This window comes from Crotalus tigris, unplaced genomic scaffold (genome assembly GCF_016545835.1).
Source record: "Crotalus tigris isolate CLP2741 ecotype Arizona unplaced genomic scaffold, ASM1654583v1 scf7180000023654.2194447, whole genome shotgun sequence".
NCBI lineage: Eukaryota > Metazoa > Chordata > Lepidosauria > Squamata > Viperidae > Crotalus > Crotalus tigris.
This window is the reverse complement of record NW_024100101.1, coordinates 912,628-926,269: the sequence shown is the minus strand read 5'-3', so window position 1 is coordinate 926,269 and position 13,642 is coordinate 912,628. Positions and strand designations below refer to the sequence as shown.

Here is a 13,642-nt window from a genome sequence, read left to right as displayed (position 1 = left end):
TTTTACTTGTGACAATGTAGCTATGCTCTAATATAATTTTATTTATTTATTTATTTATTTATTTATATCCCACCTTTATTATAAAATTATAAATAACTCCACGCAGCCTCCTATTTTTTCTACAACAACCCTGTGAGGTGGGTTGGGCTGAGAGAGAGTGACTGGCACAAGATCACTGGCGTTCATACCTAAGGCAGGACTAGAACTCACAGTCTCCTGATTTTTAGCCTAGTGTCTTAACTGGTTCTCATATATCGGTGGTAGTGAACCTATGGCACGTGTGCCAGAGGGGGCACTCAGAGCCCTCTCTGTGGGCAAGAGTGCCATTGCCCCAGCCCCACTTCCCCTGCAGCCCCCTCCTCACCAGTAGCCCCCTGGAGGAGAGTCGCCCCTGGGTGCAGCCCGCACAGAGCAGCACAGCCAAGGACATGGCAGCCAGGCAGCAGGGACCAGACTCTGCCCTCATGCCCCATCACGCGCAGATGATGCTGTGGGGCGAGGATGGAGGGCATGGCTGCCATGGCACTGCTGGGTGATCTGCAGTGGGCTGTGGAGGCAGTGGGTGGCCCTGCCGGCTGGTGGGGTGGGGGGGCAGGGATGGTTTTGGGGCACTCGGTCTCTAAAAGATTCTCCATCACTGTCATATATCAATTGTCCAATGTGGACAATTTGAAATGGGCAAAATGCTGGCCAGTTTTAATGAAGCCTCATATGAATGAGGGACATAGTCACCATTTTGACTTTTATTTAAATTTCCCATCTACTTACCTGGTTGGATGCTCTTGAACTGAAAGGAACATGCAACATAATAATGCATGGAAGACTGATTAATAGCAGAGTTTACAATAGAATAATAAGATGGATTAATGGATATTAATTAGAAAAGTCAGTTAAAGTCAGCTGAGAAAGATACCTAGTTATTTTCAACCATTTATCAATTTCTATTTGCAGCTGGGGAAAAATACCTACTTACTTTCAATCATTTATCAATTTCTATTTGCAACTATTGATTTTAGATGTCAGTGGAGATTCTCAGTCATCCAGGTCATGGTTTTCGCAAGGGTGCTTTTTTCAAAAGGCAACTGGACTATATGTTTTCCTTGAGGAAGATGTTTCATTTCTCTTCCAAGAACTTACGAAGCTTCTTGGATGAGAAGTGAAATGTTTTCTTCCTCAAAGAAAAAACATAGTCTGGTTACGTTTTGAAAAAAGCACCTTTAAGACATTGATTTTAGATAATTGTCTTTTGGACTGGGAATAGCTGAAGTTTGATGTTTCTCACCTGAAAAGACATACTGGATGTCAAATGTGGCTGAGGAATTCTGGGAGTTGAAGTCCATAAGTCTTAAAGTTGCCAAGGTTGAGAACCCCTGATGTAGGCAAAAGTAGAAGAAGAGCTCCTTATTCCTCTCTTCAATGAAGAATAATAACAGCTTGTTCTATAGAATGCTGGGACAGTGTGACTTGAACTCTTACAGCCTATCAAAATACAAACCAATCAAGATAATCTTTACATCCATTTGAATAGGAGATGATTTAGGTCTATTCTTGAGAAACAGTAATGGAAACCATATTGTGCAAGGGACACAGGTTGGTACCTTGGGGTGGTGGACTTCAACTATCTTGCAGATATATAAACAGTCTTTTCTAGGGAAATAAATCCATATATATTCTCCCACCTCCCAGTGTTTATATAAAATATTGACTTGGAAACAGAATGCTGCTTCTTAAATTTTAAATAAATCTTTCTCAGCAAAGAAGGGGATTTTTTAATATATCTCACTAAGTACTTCCTGTATATGCCATTGCTTCATGCAATTCCCTTGAAATAAAATGAAATAATATCACGAGATCTATCACTTTTTCTGAGGCTATGTGCCCTGTGTGAGCCTTTTGGTTGTTTACATAATATTAACATTCTACTTATGGTGGACACCAGCTGTCAGTAGATTTTCAGGAGAAGGGGGGGGGAACGTCACACAAAACAGATGTTTATGTTGGTCCTATGTTTAGTCTCTTTAAATCTGTATGTATGGATATGCTGTGCTTCCTTGTATTGCAGGCAACTGTCTTCCCAAACCCATAACATATCAATTTTGAAGATACATATAAGCTGGATAATATATATAAACTCAACAGTGTATATGTCATTTTGTTCTATATGTCTCTTTCACAGCTGTCAAAGATGAATTCCTGATAAGAACAGATGTTTGTTTCTGCCAACTTAACTTTTTAAAAAATTTCTCAGTCTACTTCAGGAAATTTATGCTAATCAGTACAATGCGTGTGACTGTTTTTTTTTTTTTTAAGAGAGCAGAGATGCTGGTGTTTAAACACAGTTCTTTTCACGATGCTGCTAACTAATTATTTTTCTTCCTTTGATACCTTTTATAGGTTCATCAGTAACACAGCTGCTTGCCCGTGACCTAGATAATGACCCCCTTGTATTTGGAGTAGTAGGGGAAGAAGCCAGCAGATTCTTTGCAGTGGAAAGCATGACCGGCGTCATTTGGCTCAGACAACCATTAGACAGAGAGGTAACATGGAATGATTTGTATTAAATTGTAATATGTTTCGGAATTTCAGCCCTTCCTCACCCTGCATTCAGCACCCGGCTGGCCTTAGCTGACCTTGAAAAGCTAGATTGGATTAGTATTTGGATGGGTGATCAGCAGGGAAATCCCAGGGTTACAGGCTGGGTTGTGAACTAGAAAAAATATCCTGCTAGAAGCAAAAAGCAAACCACTTCCATTTTGCTAGACGAAAATTCCCCTTTTGCTCTATCTTTTTTCTTTCCCACTTTTGTTGAATTTTAAAATATTATAATTTTATATAGGTATTATATATTAATAAGAGTGGCAAATATATTTGTAACCTACGAAATAAAGAAAGGAGAAGGAAGAAAAAAAGAGAGAAGAAAAGATCTTTTCTTTTCATAAATTAAATATTAAACTATGTATATTAAAAATCTATAGGTAGTCCTTGATTTATGACGACAATTGAGAACAAAATTTCAGGTGTAAGTCTGACTTACAACCACATTGACTTACATGATAAGATTCAATTTCAAGTGGGTCAAATGGTCATTAAACAAATTCAGCTTCCCCAGTGGATATTTTTTGTCAGAAACTGGCACAAAAGATTGTAAATACTGATCACTTGACTGCAGGATGTTGCAAATAGTTGTAAATGCAAGTGTGTGTTGCCAATTTCCTAAATTGTGATCATATGTCCATGGGGATGGTGGTAACAATCATAAACACCAGTACATATTATAAAGCACTATTTCTGACATCATTGTAACTTTGACCATTATTAAAGAAATAGTCAGAAGTCAAGGACTACAAATATCTCTTTTTATTTGTGCTGTGCTGTGTTTAGGGAGACCCTTATACTGGATCAGACTGTTTTTCCAGTTGATTCAGTACTACCTTTTAAGCCCAGAAAAGAGAAGTAAAAAATGGACCATGTAGAGTAAAAAGTTATTTGGAATCTAGTCTGACTCCATATCTTTTATAGTTTATCACCTTCATGTTCTGCAACATTATCTCCTTAGGTATTATTTGTTTGCTATTATAGCAGAGAAACAGGTGTCCTTCAGCTAGAGAGGGGGAGAGAGAGAATAGGACAAATCATATGTTTTTTCTGAACAAATGAAGCTTTGTTATTTTGAACTCCTTTCAGTTATGAACGAGAGCCACAATTAACTTTAAGCTTAGTATTTGACTTTCACAGACTGACTGCAGGCTTTGAGTTGGGAGCTAAATCCCATATAAGGTCTTCTTAATTTTCATTATCCAAGTATTCATGGGAGGAAATCTTGTATTGTAGTAAAATGTTCTTGGATTTTCCTCCAGAATAAACAGTCAAAAGAAAAAAAAGAACATAAGTGTCTATATCTAACACCAGTGACAGCACGTGACAAAATATGATTAGTGACATCATAATGCCCTTCCATATAAGTTATGGATGTCAAACTTGGTCATGTCACGTGATGTATCGCGATGTATCATGACTTTTTTGCCTTCGCAGAGCCAGGATGTGCGTGGCCCGTGCATGACACATCCAGCCCACGGGCCATCAATTTGACACCCCTGATATAAGTGGTGGAGTTGGTTTCCTAATATCATAATGCACATCTCATTACTTCCCTACAGTGCTGCCATAGATGTCTATGGGACAGAAGCTTGTGAGTTCAGTATCTAGCAATTTATCCCCAAACCCAATAATTCCAGACTTCAAAGTAATACATTATTTTCATTTGAGCTATTAGTTGGCTAGTAATCAATCTTTCTGGTTTCACACATCACACAAAGTTATAATATCTTTAATTTGGTTTGGCTTAGTGTGATATATGAACCAGATTACATTGACCTATTGAAAAAGAGAACCTGGCTGTAGCAAATAGTGGTTTAGCTCAAGGGGGAAAGACATTATATCTGAAATGAGCCATGATAATAAGCTCCAAGAAATGTCCCAGAAATGGGGGAAGGAAAAGATAGAAGATGTATACCTGGGGATCACTGACTCATTCTTCTTATAACAATTTTATTGTGTTTGAATTCAGCCATTTGAAAAAAATCAAACTGCAGTGATGTTAGAGGATCAGATTTTTTTTATCATTTCAGTGCAACATGGCGTAAATGGGCACTTCGATTTTTATAATTATGTTACCCAATAATATTCAGATTGTTTTGCATTGTGTAAAAGAGCTCTTTAGATTTAACTACAACATGGTGAAAAAGAACTTAAATTATTTTTCAAAAGCTGAATAACTGTTGTTCATACTTACTCTGCTTTTCACACCCTACTCATCTAATCTTTAGTGAAACCTTCAGCACTTTCCTACCTTAGTTAATTTATTCCAACCCCTTTGATATCTAGGTAAAATTATCCTACTATCACAATCTTGCAGTGAGATTTTCAGTTATTGCCGAGATACTGCTTCATCTTCTTCCAGGCTGCAAAAGCATGTAATTATATTCGGCTCAAATCCAAAACCTTCTATCAACAGATTACCACTGTGGCATCTCTAATTATATCATTTTTCTTTTCATTTCAGACGAAGTCAGAATTCACAGTTGAATTTTCTGTCAGTGACAGCCAAGGGGTAAGTGTAACATTTGTTCCATGATTTAAATGGAGAGCAGAGTAGACCTGATATGGAGAGAGGTCACTCTATGGGGAGGAGAGGAAAACTGTCACAATCCCACCCTCTTTCTGAAGAAATTCTCCTAGGGGCACAGCAGTGTGATTGTCATAAAAGAAGCAGGTGGATATCTCAGGCATTCGCTCTTTCTGTACAGCAGTTTATGAAGTGGTGTGGAAGTCCCACCATCTGTTTCCCTCTCCATTCGCATTAAGAAGTGTAAATTTCAGGGGACAAGGCAATTCTGGTCTCTGGTTTCTTTCCTATTTGTAAAGCAGAAGCATGGCAGACCATGGGACAACCTGTTGTGTTATATAGAAGCTCACATTGTACTCAAGAAATATTGATGCTTAGGTCAGTTAAGTGTAAAGCTGTGATTTACAGCTATGGACAGCTTCAAAGCCATTTATGAATAAACCTGGAAATGCTTTGAAAAACATCCCTTATATTTATGGAATATAGATCCACCTTGGGAATAGCCACATGCTAAATAGCCATTTTTCTCTCAGGACGACAGGGAAATGTGATTTTTTAAAAATTAGAAAAATGTTCAGTTATGGGGAAAGTTCTGACTTTAAAGGAGCGTTTTTGGATTCTCTTGTTTTTTTGCCTGGTCTTTTGTATAAATAAATCCATATAGGTTCACAGGTCCCCACAAATACATAACTTCAAAACAATCTATTCTAAAAGCGAAACATGTTTTCTGCTTTGTCTAGCCGTTCTGAAAATATGCTGCAGTAGACAGTGGCAGTTATTCTAATATAATAATATATAAAGTAAATGTCAGAATATCATATTAATTATGTACCAAAAAATCAAGTTATGCATAATGTTGAAAATATAAATATGAAATTCTCTTGTGGCATACATGCTTTAGTTGCAAATAAAATACTTGTGGTTCTATATAATCTCTCTGATATATAGAGAGGATCCTTAATATCATAAGACCTCAACTTGGTGGAAATTATCTGACATCACTCTTTAATAACAAATGCCACACTAGATATGTATATGGATTCCATGATTTATTTCAATTAAGTTAGATTTTTAAAATTGAACTTCTAATGTGTTTAAAGATGGTTACCACAGGTAGCAGAATCAACACATCATATTGAAGGAATAATGAATGACACATAGGAATGATGCATATTAGTTTTAGCTAGAAAGTACATTATGTTGGTTAATATGGAACCAGCTATCACCATTGTAGTCTCAAACCTTAAATTGTGGATCCAGCATTCACAACTCAACAATTCTTTGAGCAGTAATTGAGGCTCTCGTTCATAACTGAAAGGAGTTCAAAATAACAAGTTTACACTTCCTAGAATCCAATTCTCCTTCTCACACAGAGATAATTTTCCTACAGTAGTAAGGTTTACTAACTGTTAGAGCATGCACTGTCTTATTGTATGAGATAACCCAGGAGTAAACACAGTAAACAGTGGTCTATATTAAATGGTGGTTTATCTTACACTCTACAATATCATATACTACAGTGGTTCTCAACCTTTTTATACCAGCGACCCCGGTCATAAGCACATGCCGTGCATGCGCGATGCGGTGCACATGCGCGGCGGCGCCCCCTGCACGGCATGCATGCGCAGGGCCGCCCCTGCCCCACCCCATGCGCAGCACGCATGCACGGCGCCGATCCTCATGCCGCCCCATGCACAGTGCGTGTGCGCCGCCCCGTGCACCGCCCCGCGCGCTGCCCCGCGTGCCGCCCCATGCGCGGCGGCGCCCCCCATGCACCACCCCATGCACGGCACTGCCCCATGCATCACCCCTGCGCAATGCACATGCGCGGCGTGGCGCACATGCGCGGTGCCGCCCCCTGCGCCGGCTGAGGAAAAAAAATGACGGAAAAATGGCAGATTGCGTTGTTTGGCGACCCCCGTGAAATGGTCGTTCGACCCCAAATGGGGTCGCAACCCACAGGTTGAGAACCGCTGATATACTAGGAACAATATACATACACATGCTAATACAGCAGGATCCAACAAACCACAGTTACAGCAGGAAACGGAAGAGAAAGAACACACCAGCAGAGCCTTCCCTTTTATACAAAGGCTCTTAAAGGGACACAGACCCTCAGACCCTGCTGGCTCTTAAAGAGACACAAACTCAGCTGAGTCATTCCCATCATTACATATTACATCTTACATTACATCAGCTGGTTAGATTTAAATCATTACCTTGACACTAACTTTTTTCAAAATTTTCCAATATTGTTACCCCTGTAATTGAAGAAATTGTTGCAATTATAGTAACTAAGTTTGCTCCAAATCATTTTGATTACAGGTCATAAAGGGGTCTGTAAATATTCAAGTTGGAGATGTCAATGACAACACACCAAGATTTCACAATCAACCATACAGTGTTCGCATCCCTGAGGTATGAACATATTTATTGTTTTGCTTGGTAGAATTTCCATCTGTTCTTTTTCTCAAGGAATGATTTATTACAGTTGGAACTGGGATCCTTCTCTAGCTATCTGAAGGAAAATGTTTCTCATTACAGTATATGATCAGAGAATCATATGTTCTGTCCCTATCCATGGTTTTAAGTGGAACAAGTGATAGTCATATTCCTATAAAACTCATGATCACTTTTATATTAAGTAGTCTTGCCACAAAATATTATCACATGGAATTTCCTGTTTGTTATTTTCATTTTGCCAAACTGTGTGTGATATTTTCTTTCCCAGTCAGTCAAAATTCTGTAGCTGCCAAACACATTCAATTTGTTTGAGATATTTTGTGGGTCCTGTTGTTCAATATGGTTCTTCCTATAAAAATGTTTTCATTTTCTGCAAAATCTAAAAAGTTTTTTCAAGCCGCCTGACAATTTCCCATGGGGCGCAACAGTGCTGTTTTGACTTATATAAGCATTGGCACCCACACTTAAAAAACAGAAATAAAAAAAGTTATAGCAATAACAATAGCACTTGGATTTATATACCACTTCACAGTGCTTTACAGCCCTCTCTAAGTGGTTTACAGAGTCAGCATATTTCCCCCAACCATCTGGCTCCTCATTTTACCGACCTTGAAAGGATGGAAGGCTGAGTCAACCTTGAGCCGGTGAGAATCAAATTGCTGGCAGAATTAGCCTGCAATACTGCATTCTAACCAATGCACCACCATGGCTCAATTATAATGGTCATTACTTTGAAAAAATATCCTGCAAATGTCATTTTTGGTGAGTGTTATAAAAATTAGTTAGAAATACACAAATCCCTGCCCAAGAGCTACATTCCTATGATTCTTTGTTCTGTGAAAATAATTATCCATCAGTTTATCAGATTTAGAGTACCGTCCGAAATTGAATTTGAATCCCTGGCTTGGAAGGAATGAGAACCAGGGTGATATCCATGTTATGTTATTTCATCATAGAGATAGATAGCTCACTCAGTGCCATTTTTCCCAAACATGCTTTTTTGAGCCCAGCTACCTTTCAGTTAAGAATCCTAGTAGAAAAATTTCTATGCATTTGTTTTATCATGGCACGTTGCAGGAAAATATGTTCTGATAATCATTTTATCATGAAACAGTTATTTTATGTTAAAATCAGCCATTTTATAATACTTCATTGATTTTGACCTAAGAAATATATTACACAGTGCAGAAGGGAATACTCCAATGGACAGATGCATTTCAATTCATGTATAATGTAAATCACGTTGGTTCACTCAAAACTGCTAAGTGAAGTTGGGGGTTTTATTTGTTTCTAATACATTTTCAATCTGATGGCATTTGGTGGAAAGTTTTGCTACAGAGATGTTGGTGATAGATACCCATGGATCATTTTTATTGATCTTCCTCAAGACATATGAAGTGTACAACCTCATAGCTACTTTTTCACAACACTGGAAAAAATGTAGAAAATTGTTATAACAGAAAATAGATAAAAATATAATAGAAAAATATGCATAAAAATAAGTGTGAGTTTTCATGTGAGTTTTTTTAAAAAATGGGATTATCTAAAAGAAAAATAGAACAAAATTAAATTTTGCAGATTTCTCCTTCCCTATATTTCCATTTTTATACTGATCTGTTGCTTTTTATGTTTTTGATTTATAAATTGCATTGATATAAAGTTTTGAAATAGGAGTTTCTTATTACATAGAAACGTATAGACAAGGCCATGGTTTTCCCAGTTGCAATGTATGGATGTGAAAGCTGGACCATAGGAAAGGCTGAGCAACAAAGAATTGAGGCCTTTGAACTATGGTGCTGGAGAAGACTCCTGCGAGTCCCTTGGACTGCAAGGCGATCAAAGTGGTCAGTCCTAGAGGAGATCAACCCTGACTGCTCTTTAGAAGGCCAGATCCTGAAGTTGAAACTCAAATACTTTGGCCACCTAATGAGAAGAAAGGACTCACTGGAGAAGGACCTAATACTGGGAAAGATTGAGGGCAATAGAAGAATGGGATGACAGAGAATGAGGTGGCTGGATGGAGTCACTGAAGCAGTAGGAATGAGCTTAAAAGGACTCCAGAAGATAGTAGAGGACAGGAAGACCTGGAGGAATGTTGTCCATGCGGTCGCGATGGGTCGGACATGACTTGCAACTAACAACAACAAAATTACATAGAAAAAGGTCCAGGAGGACAGAAGCATCTATTTAAGAGCCCTGGTGACACAGTGGTTAGAATGCAATACTGCAGGCTACTTCTGCTGACTGCCAGCTGCCAGCAGTTCGACAGTTCTATTCTCACTGGTTCAAGGTGAACCAGCCTTCCATCCTTCAGAGGTTTGTAAAATGAGGACTCAGATGGTTGGGGGAAATATTGTGACTCTGTAAACCACTTAGGGCTATAAAACACTGTGAAGTGATATATAAGTGCTATTGCTATAGTGTTATTGCTAAATCAATTAAAAAATCTATAACCACCTTAATTATCTGATTGTATAGAGCAGAGGTGTCAAACTGCCAGCTCACAGGCCGGGCGCGTCACACAGAAGATGTGCCCACTCCATTCCTGGCAATGGCAAAACAGTCCCAATACGTCGCGCAACATCACATGACGTTGCGAGTTTGACATGCCTGGAATAGAGAAGTGAAAAATAAATCAATAAATCATTCTCTAGGATTATAACACCCTGTGAATTTAACTAAAATTATTTTTAAATTATTGGTATATGTTAATGCATCTTAAATCTAAATGACTATATGTAAAGTTTATCAACATTGGGATGTAAAATTGCTGATTAAAAGCCAAATTATATGTCACTTTGGAGATATGTGACAATAGTTTTATATGTTGCGGTTGGTATTTTGGGTTTATAAATCCTGTTAAAAAATCTGCAGCACTATTACTATAGTAAGATTAAGGTGCATTTAAACTTCCCCCCTTTTTCCATTATTACCGTTGGAATTTTCTTTTTCTGCGGACCTGATATGTGATCCATAAAAGAAAAATGATAAGGCTCCAATTTTAATTGCTCCACCTTCTTGCTAGTATTCCTGATAAGCAGGAGATCTGATTGTGGTTGTCCCAGCATTGTTTGGTATGGCTTTGAGACAACTTGAACAAATCATTTTAATAGCTTTGTTTTCCTGAATTCTAGGTCCATTAATCAGAGGCAAAGATACTTTCCAGTCTCTTCTGCTTCTCAGAATTCAGACTTCTTGGTTCTCTATAGTTTAGCATTCCATTGTTGTATCTCCCTGCCTAATATAGATACATTATTTTGCCATTCAATCAAGCTAATGATCAAGCTTGTATGTGAGAGTGAGACTGTGAAATTGAGCTACCTGTAGTATTTTTAAAAGTAGCAATTATTACATTATTAATTCTCCATTAATAAATTTACTACTTGACATCCCATTTTGGGTCGGTCTTTGCTCTACTTTTTTCTGTGTAAGAATCCTTCATTAGCCTTCTTTGGGTAAAATGTGATTCCTTGACTTTATATCAGAAACAGTATAAATCCTCTCTTCTAACTATTGTTATTTCTTTTCAAATCTTATGTTTCCACATACAAAATACAAGAGATGGAAGGGACCTTGTAGGTCTTCTAGTCCAATCCCTACTCAAGCAGGAGAAGCTATACCAGGGGTGTCAAACTCAATTTCATTGAGGGCCACATCAGCATTGTGGTTGCCCTCGGGGAGCCAGGTGGGTGTGGCCTACTGGGTGGGTGTGGATGGAGTGGGTGTGGCCTATTGGGTGCACATGGCCAGCTCTACATTGTTCGATTCAAGGGTGCCTGTGGGGGCCTGGGCAGGAGTGGGACAGATCTGAGGGTCTCTGGCAGAAGGGGGTGGGACCAGGGCAAGTGCCAAGGCATGTTCCACTGGAGGAGCCTCACTGCCTGCTGAAAGTCCTCCGCCGAGCCCATCAAGCCAGATATGTGAAGTAGGCGAGGGCCATTTGCTGGCCACTTCCAGGCGATGATGCATTTCTTCATTCCTCACAAAGGGTGACACCACCCTAGCATGCACCCAGGGGTGGGGCTGATGTGGCAGGGGCTGGTTCCTCACTGTTTCCAGACAGCCTTATGGAGCTAAGACTGAATGCGTTTCAGCATAAATGGCCACCACAAAATTGTACATTGGCTCCTGGCTGACCTGGGCCAGGGCCAAGGCAGCGGGGGCCGTTCCCTCACTGTTTTCAGGATGGCTTCGCAGGCCACATGAAACCACTTTGCGAGCCGCATCCTGCCCCCGGGCATTGTGTTTGACACGTCTGAGCTATACCATTCCATAAAAATGGCTGCCCAATATCTTCTTAAAAATCTCCAATGATGGAGCATCCACAACGTCTGAAGGCAACCTGTTCCACTGATTAATTGTTCTCACTGTTAGGAAATTTCTCCTTAGTTCTAGGTTGCTTCTCACTTTGTTCAGTTTCCATCCATTACATCTTGTCCAGCCGTCAAGGGCTTTGGACAATAGGTTGATCCCCTCTTCTCTGTGACAGCCCCTCAAATATTGGAGGACTGCTATCATTTCAGCCCTAGTCCTTCTCTATGTTGGCCTAGGCCAGTGATGGTGAACCTTTTAGAGACCGAGTGCCCAAACTGCAACTTAAAACCCACTTATGTATTATCGGATGCCAGGTGGGCATGGCCCATTGGGTGGGTGTGGCCCATTGGGTGGGCATGGCTGCGGTAGTAACAGCAGACTGGGTGGGACTAAAAAGTTCAATCAATCAATTCCAACTTTGGGAGATTTTTTTTTTCCCGTGAGAAGTTGAAATTGATTGATTGAACCTTTTTTTTGCACACAACGGCGGAGGCCTAAAGTGAAAAGGTTTTATAAAGCCCAGGTGAAGGCCTAGGACTGGGGCGACAGCATCTGTGCCCATAGAGAGGGCTCTGTGTGCCACCTGTGGCATGTGTGCCATAGGTTTGCCACCACGGGCCTAGGCCCTAAGCATATCCAGTTCATGCAACCATTCATCATATTTTAGCCTCCAGCTCCCTAATCATCTTTCTTGCTCTTTCTGCACTCTTTCTAGAGTCTCAACATCTTTTTTGTACCATGATGACCAAAAATGGATGCAACATTACAAATGTGGTCTTACCAAAGCACTATAAAGTGGTACTAACCCTTCATGCTATCTCTCTACTGAGGAAGCCTAGGACTGCATTGGTTTATTTGTCAGCTGCAGCACATTTTTGGTCTTCAGTGGCTATTTTTTCCCCCTCAGAATTGATGTGGCTTATCCTAATTACCTGATAGCTTGGAATACAAATGCTAATTATACAGTATAGACATTTTTTGGGAACTTGTGATGGAATTTGGTGTTGTAAGAAAATGAAGCATAGAATTGCAAGTGCTACATACATTTTCGTTCTTCACAATGTAATGAGAGCTCACATTGTCTCAGCTTGTGTATTAAGTGTTGTCTGGCAGGAGCAGTGTGATGGTGTCTCAGAATATCTAATTACAAAGAACATGTTGAAAAGAGAAAAACAACAGTAGTAACTTATGTCTTCTTTCCATATTGTTATAGTTAACATCAGGCATGATAACAAATTGTGGCTCTTCAGAATCCTCCAGGAAAACCTTCACAGACTCAACATAGCTGTTAATATCTGCCCACTGCAGAACTGAAAAATCTCTCTATTTTTTCCTCCAACTTTGAAAATGATAGACATCTGGTTCATGTATATGTGATGATTTTTCATAGTAAGAATCACTGTTTCCTTTTAAGGGTGGCTATGATTTTTCATAGTAAGAATCACTGTTTCCTTTTAAGGGTGGCTATGGGAAGGAAGTCTAGCTAGTCACATTGTTATTTGTTTATTTTGAATATATTTGAATACTTTCAATATTAATATTTACTTTGAATATATCCCAACATAAGCATCACTTAAACAGTGAATAAAATGTAAGATCTTCTATTTTGCCTAAATTAAATTTAATTAATTAACCTTTTTATGACCATTAATTGCTTTGGGCACCAGTCTAAAATATTAATAGTCTCCCAAGTAGTAAAAGGAAAACTACATGAAAGCTTTAGATCAGGGGTCTTCAAAC

General features: G+C 39.2%; 1 protein-coding gene across 12 annotated transcripts in view; it reads left to right on the top strand.

Moving 5' to 3' along the window:
• Nucleotides 1–13,642, top strand: part of CDH23 (cadherin related 23) — a 641,486-nt gene that overhangs the window by 113,869 nt on the left and 513,975 nt on the right. For all 12 annotated transcript variants that reach the window (XR_005553851.1, XR_005553852.1, XR_005553854.1 and 9 more), the window contains 3 exons: nucleotides 2,395–2,537; nucleotides 5,063–5,110; nucleotides 7,451–7,543. Coding sequence is in view for 9 of the 12 variants with exons in the window: in XM_039320524.1 (XP_039176458.1) it covers nucleotides 2,395–2,537; nucleotides 5,063–5,110; nucleotides 7,451–7,543 (284 nt within the window). In the remaining 3 variants the exon portion in view is untranslated. The remainder of the gene's footprint in view (nucleotides 1–2,394; nucleotides 2,538–5,062; nucleotides 5,111–7,450; nucleotides 7,544–13,642) is intronic.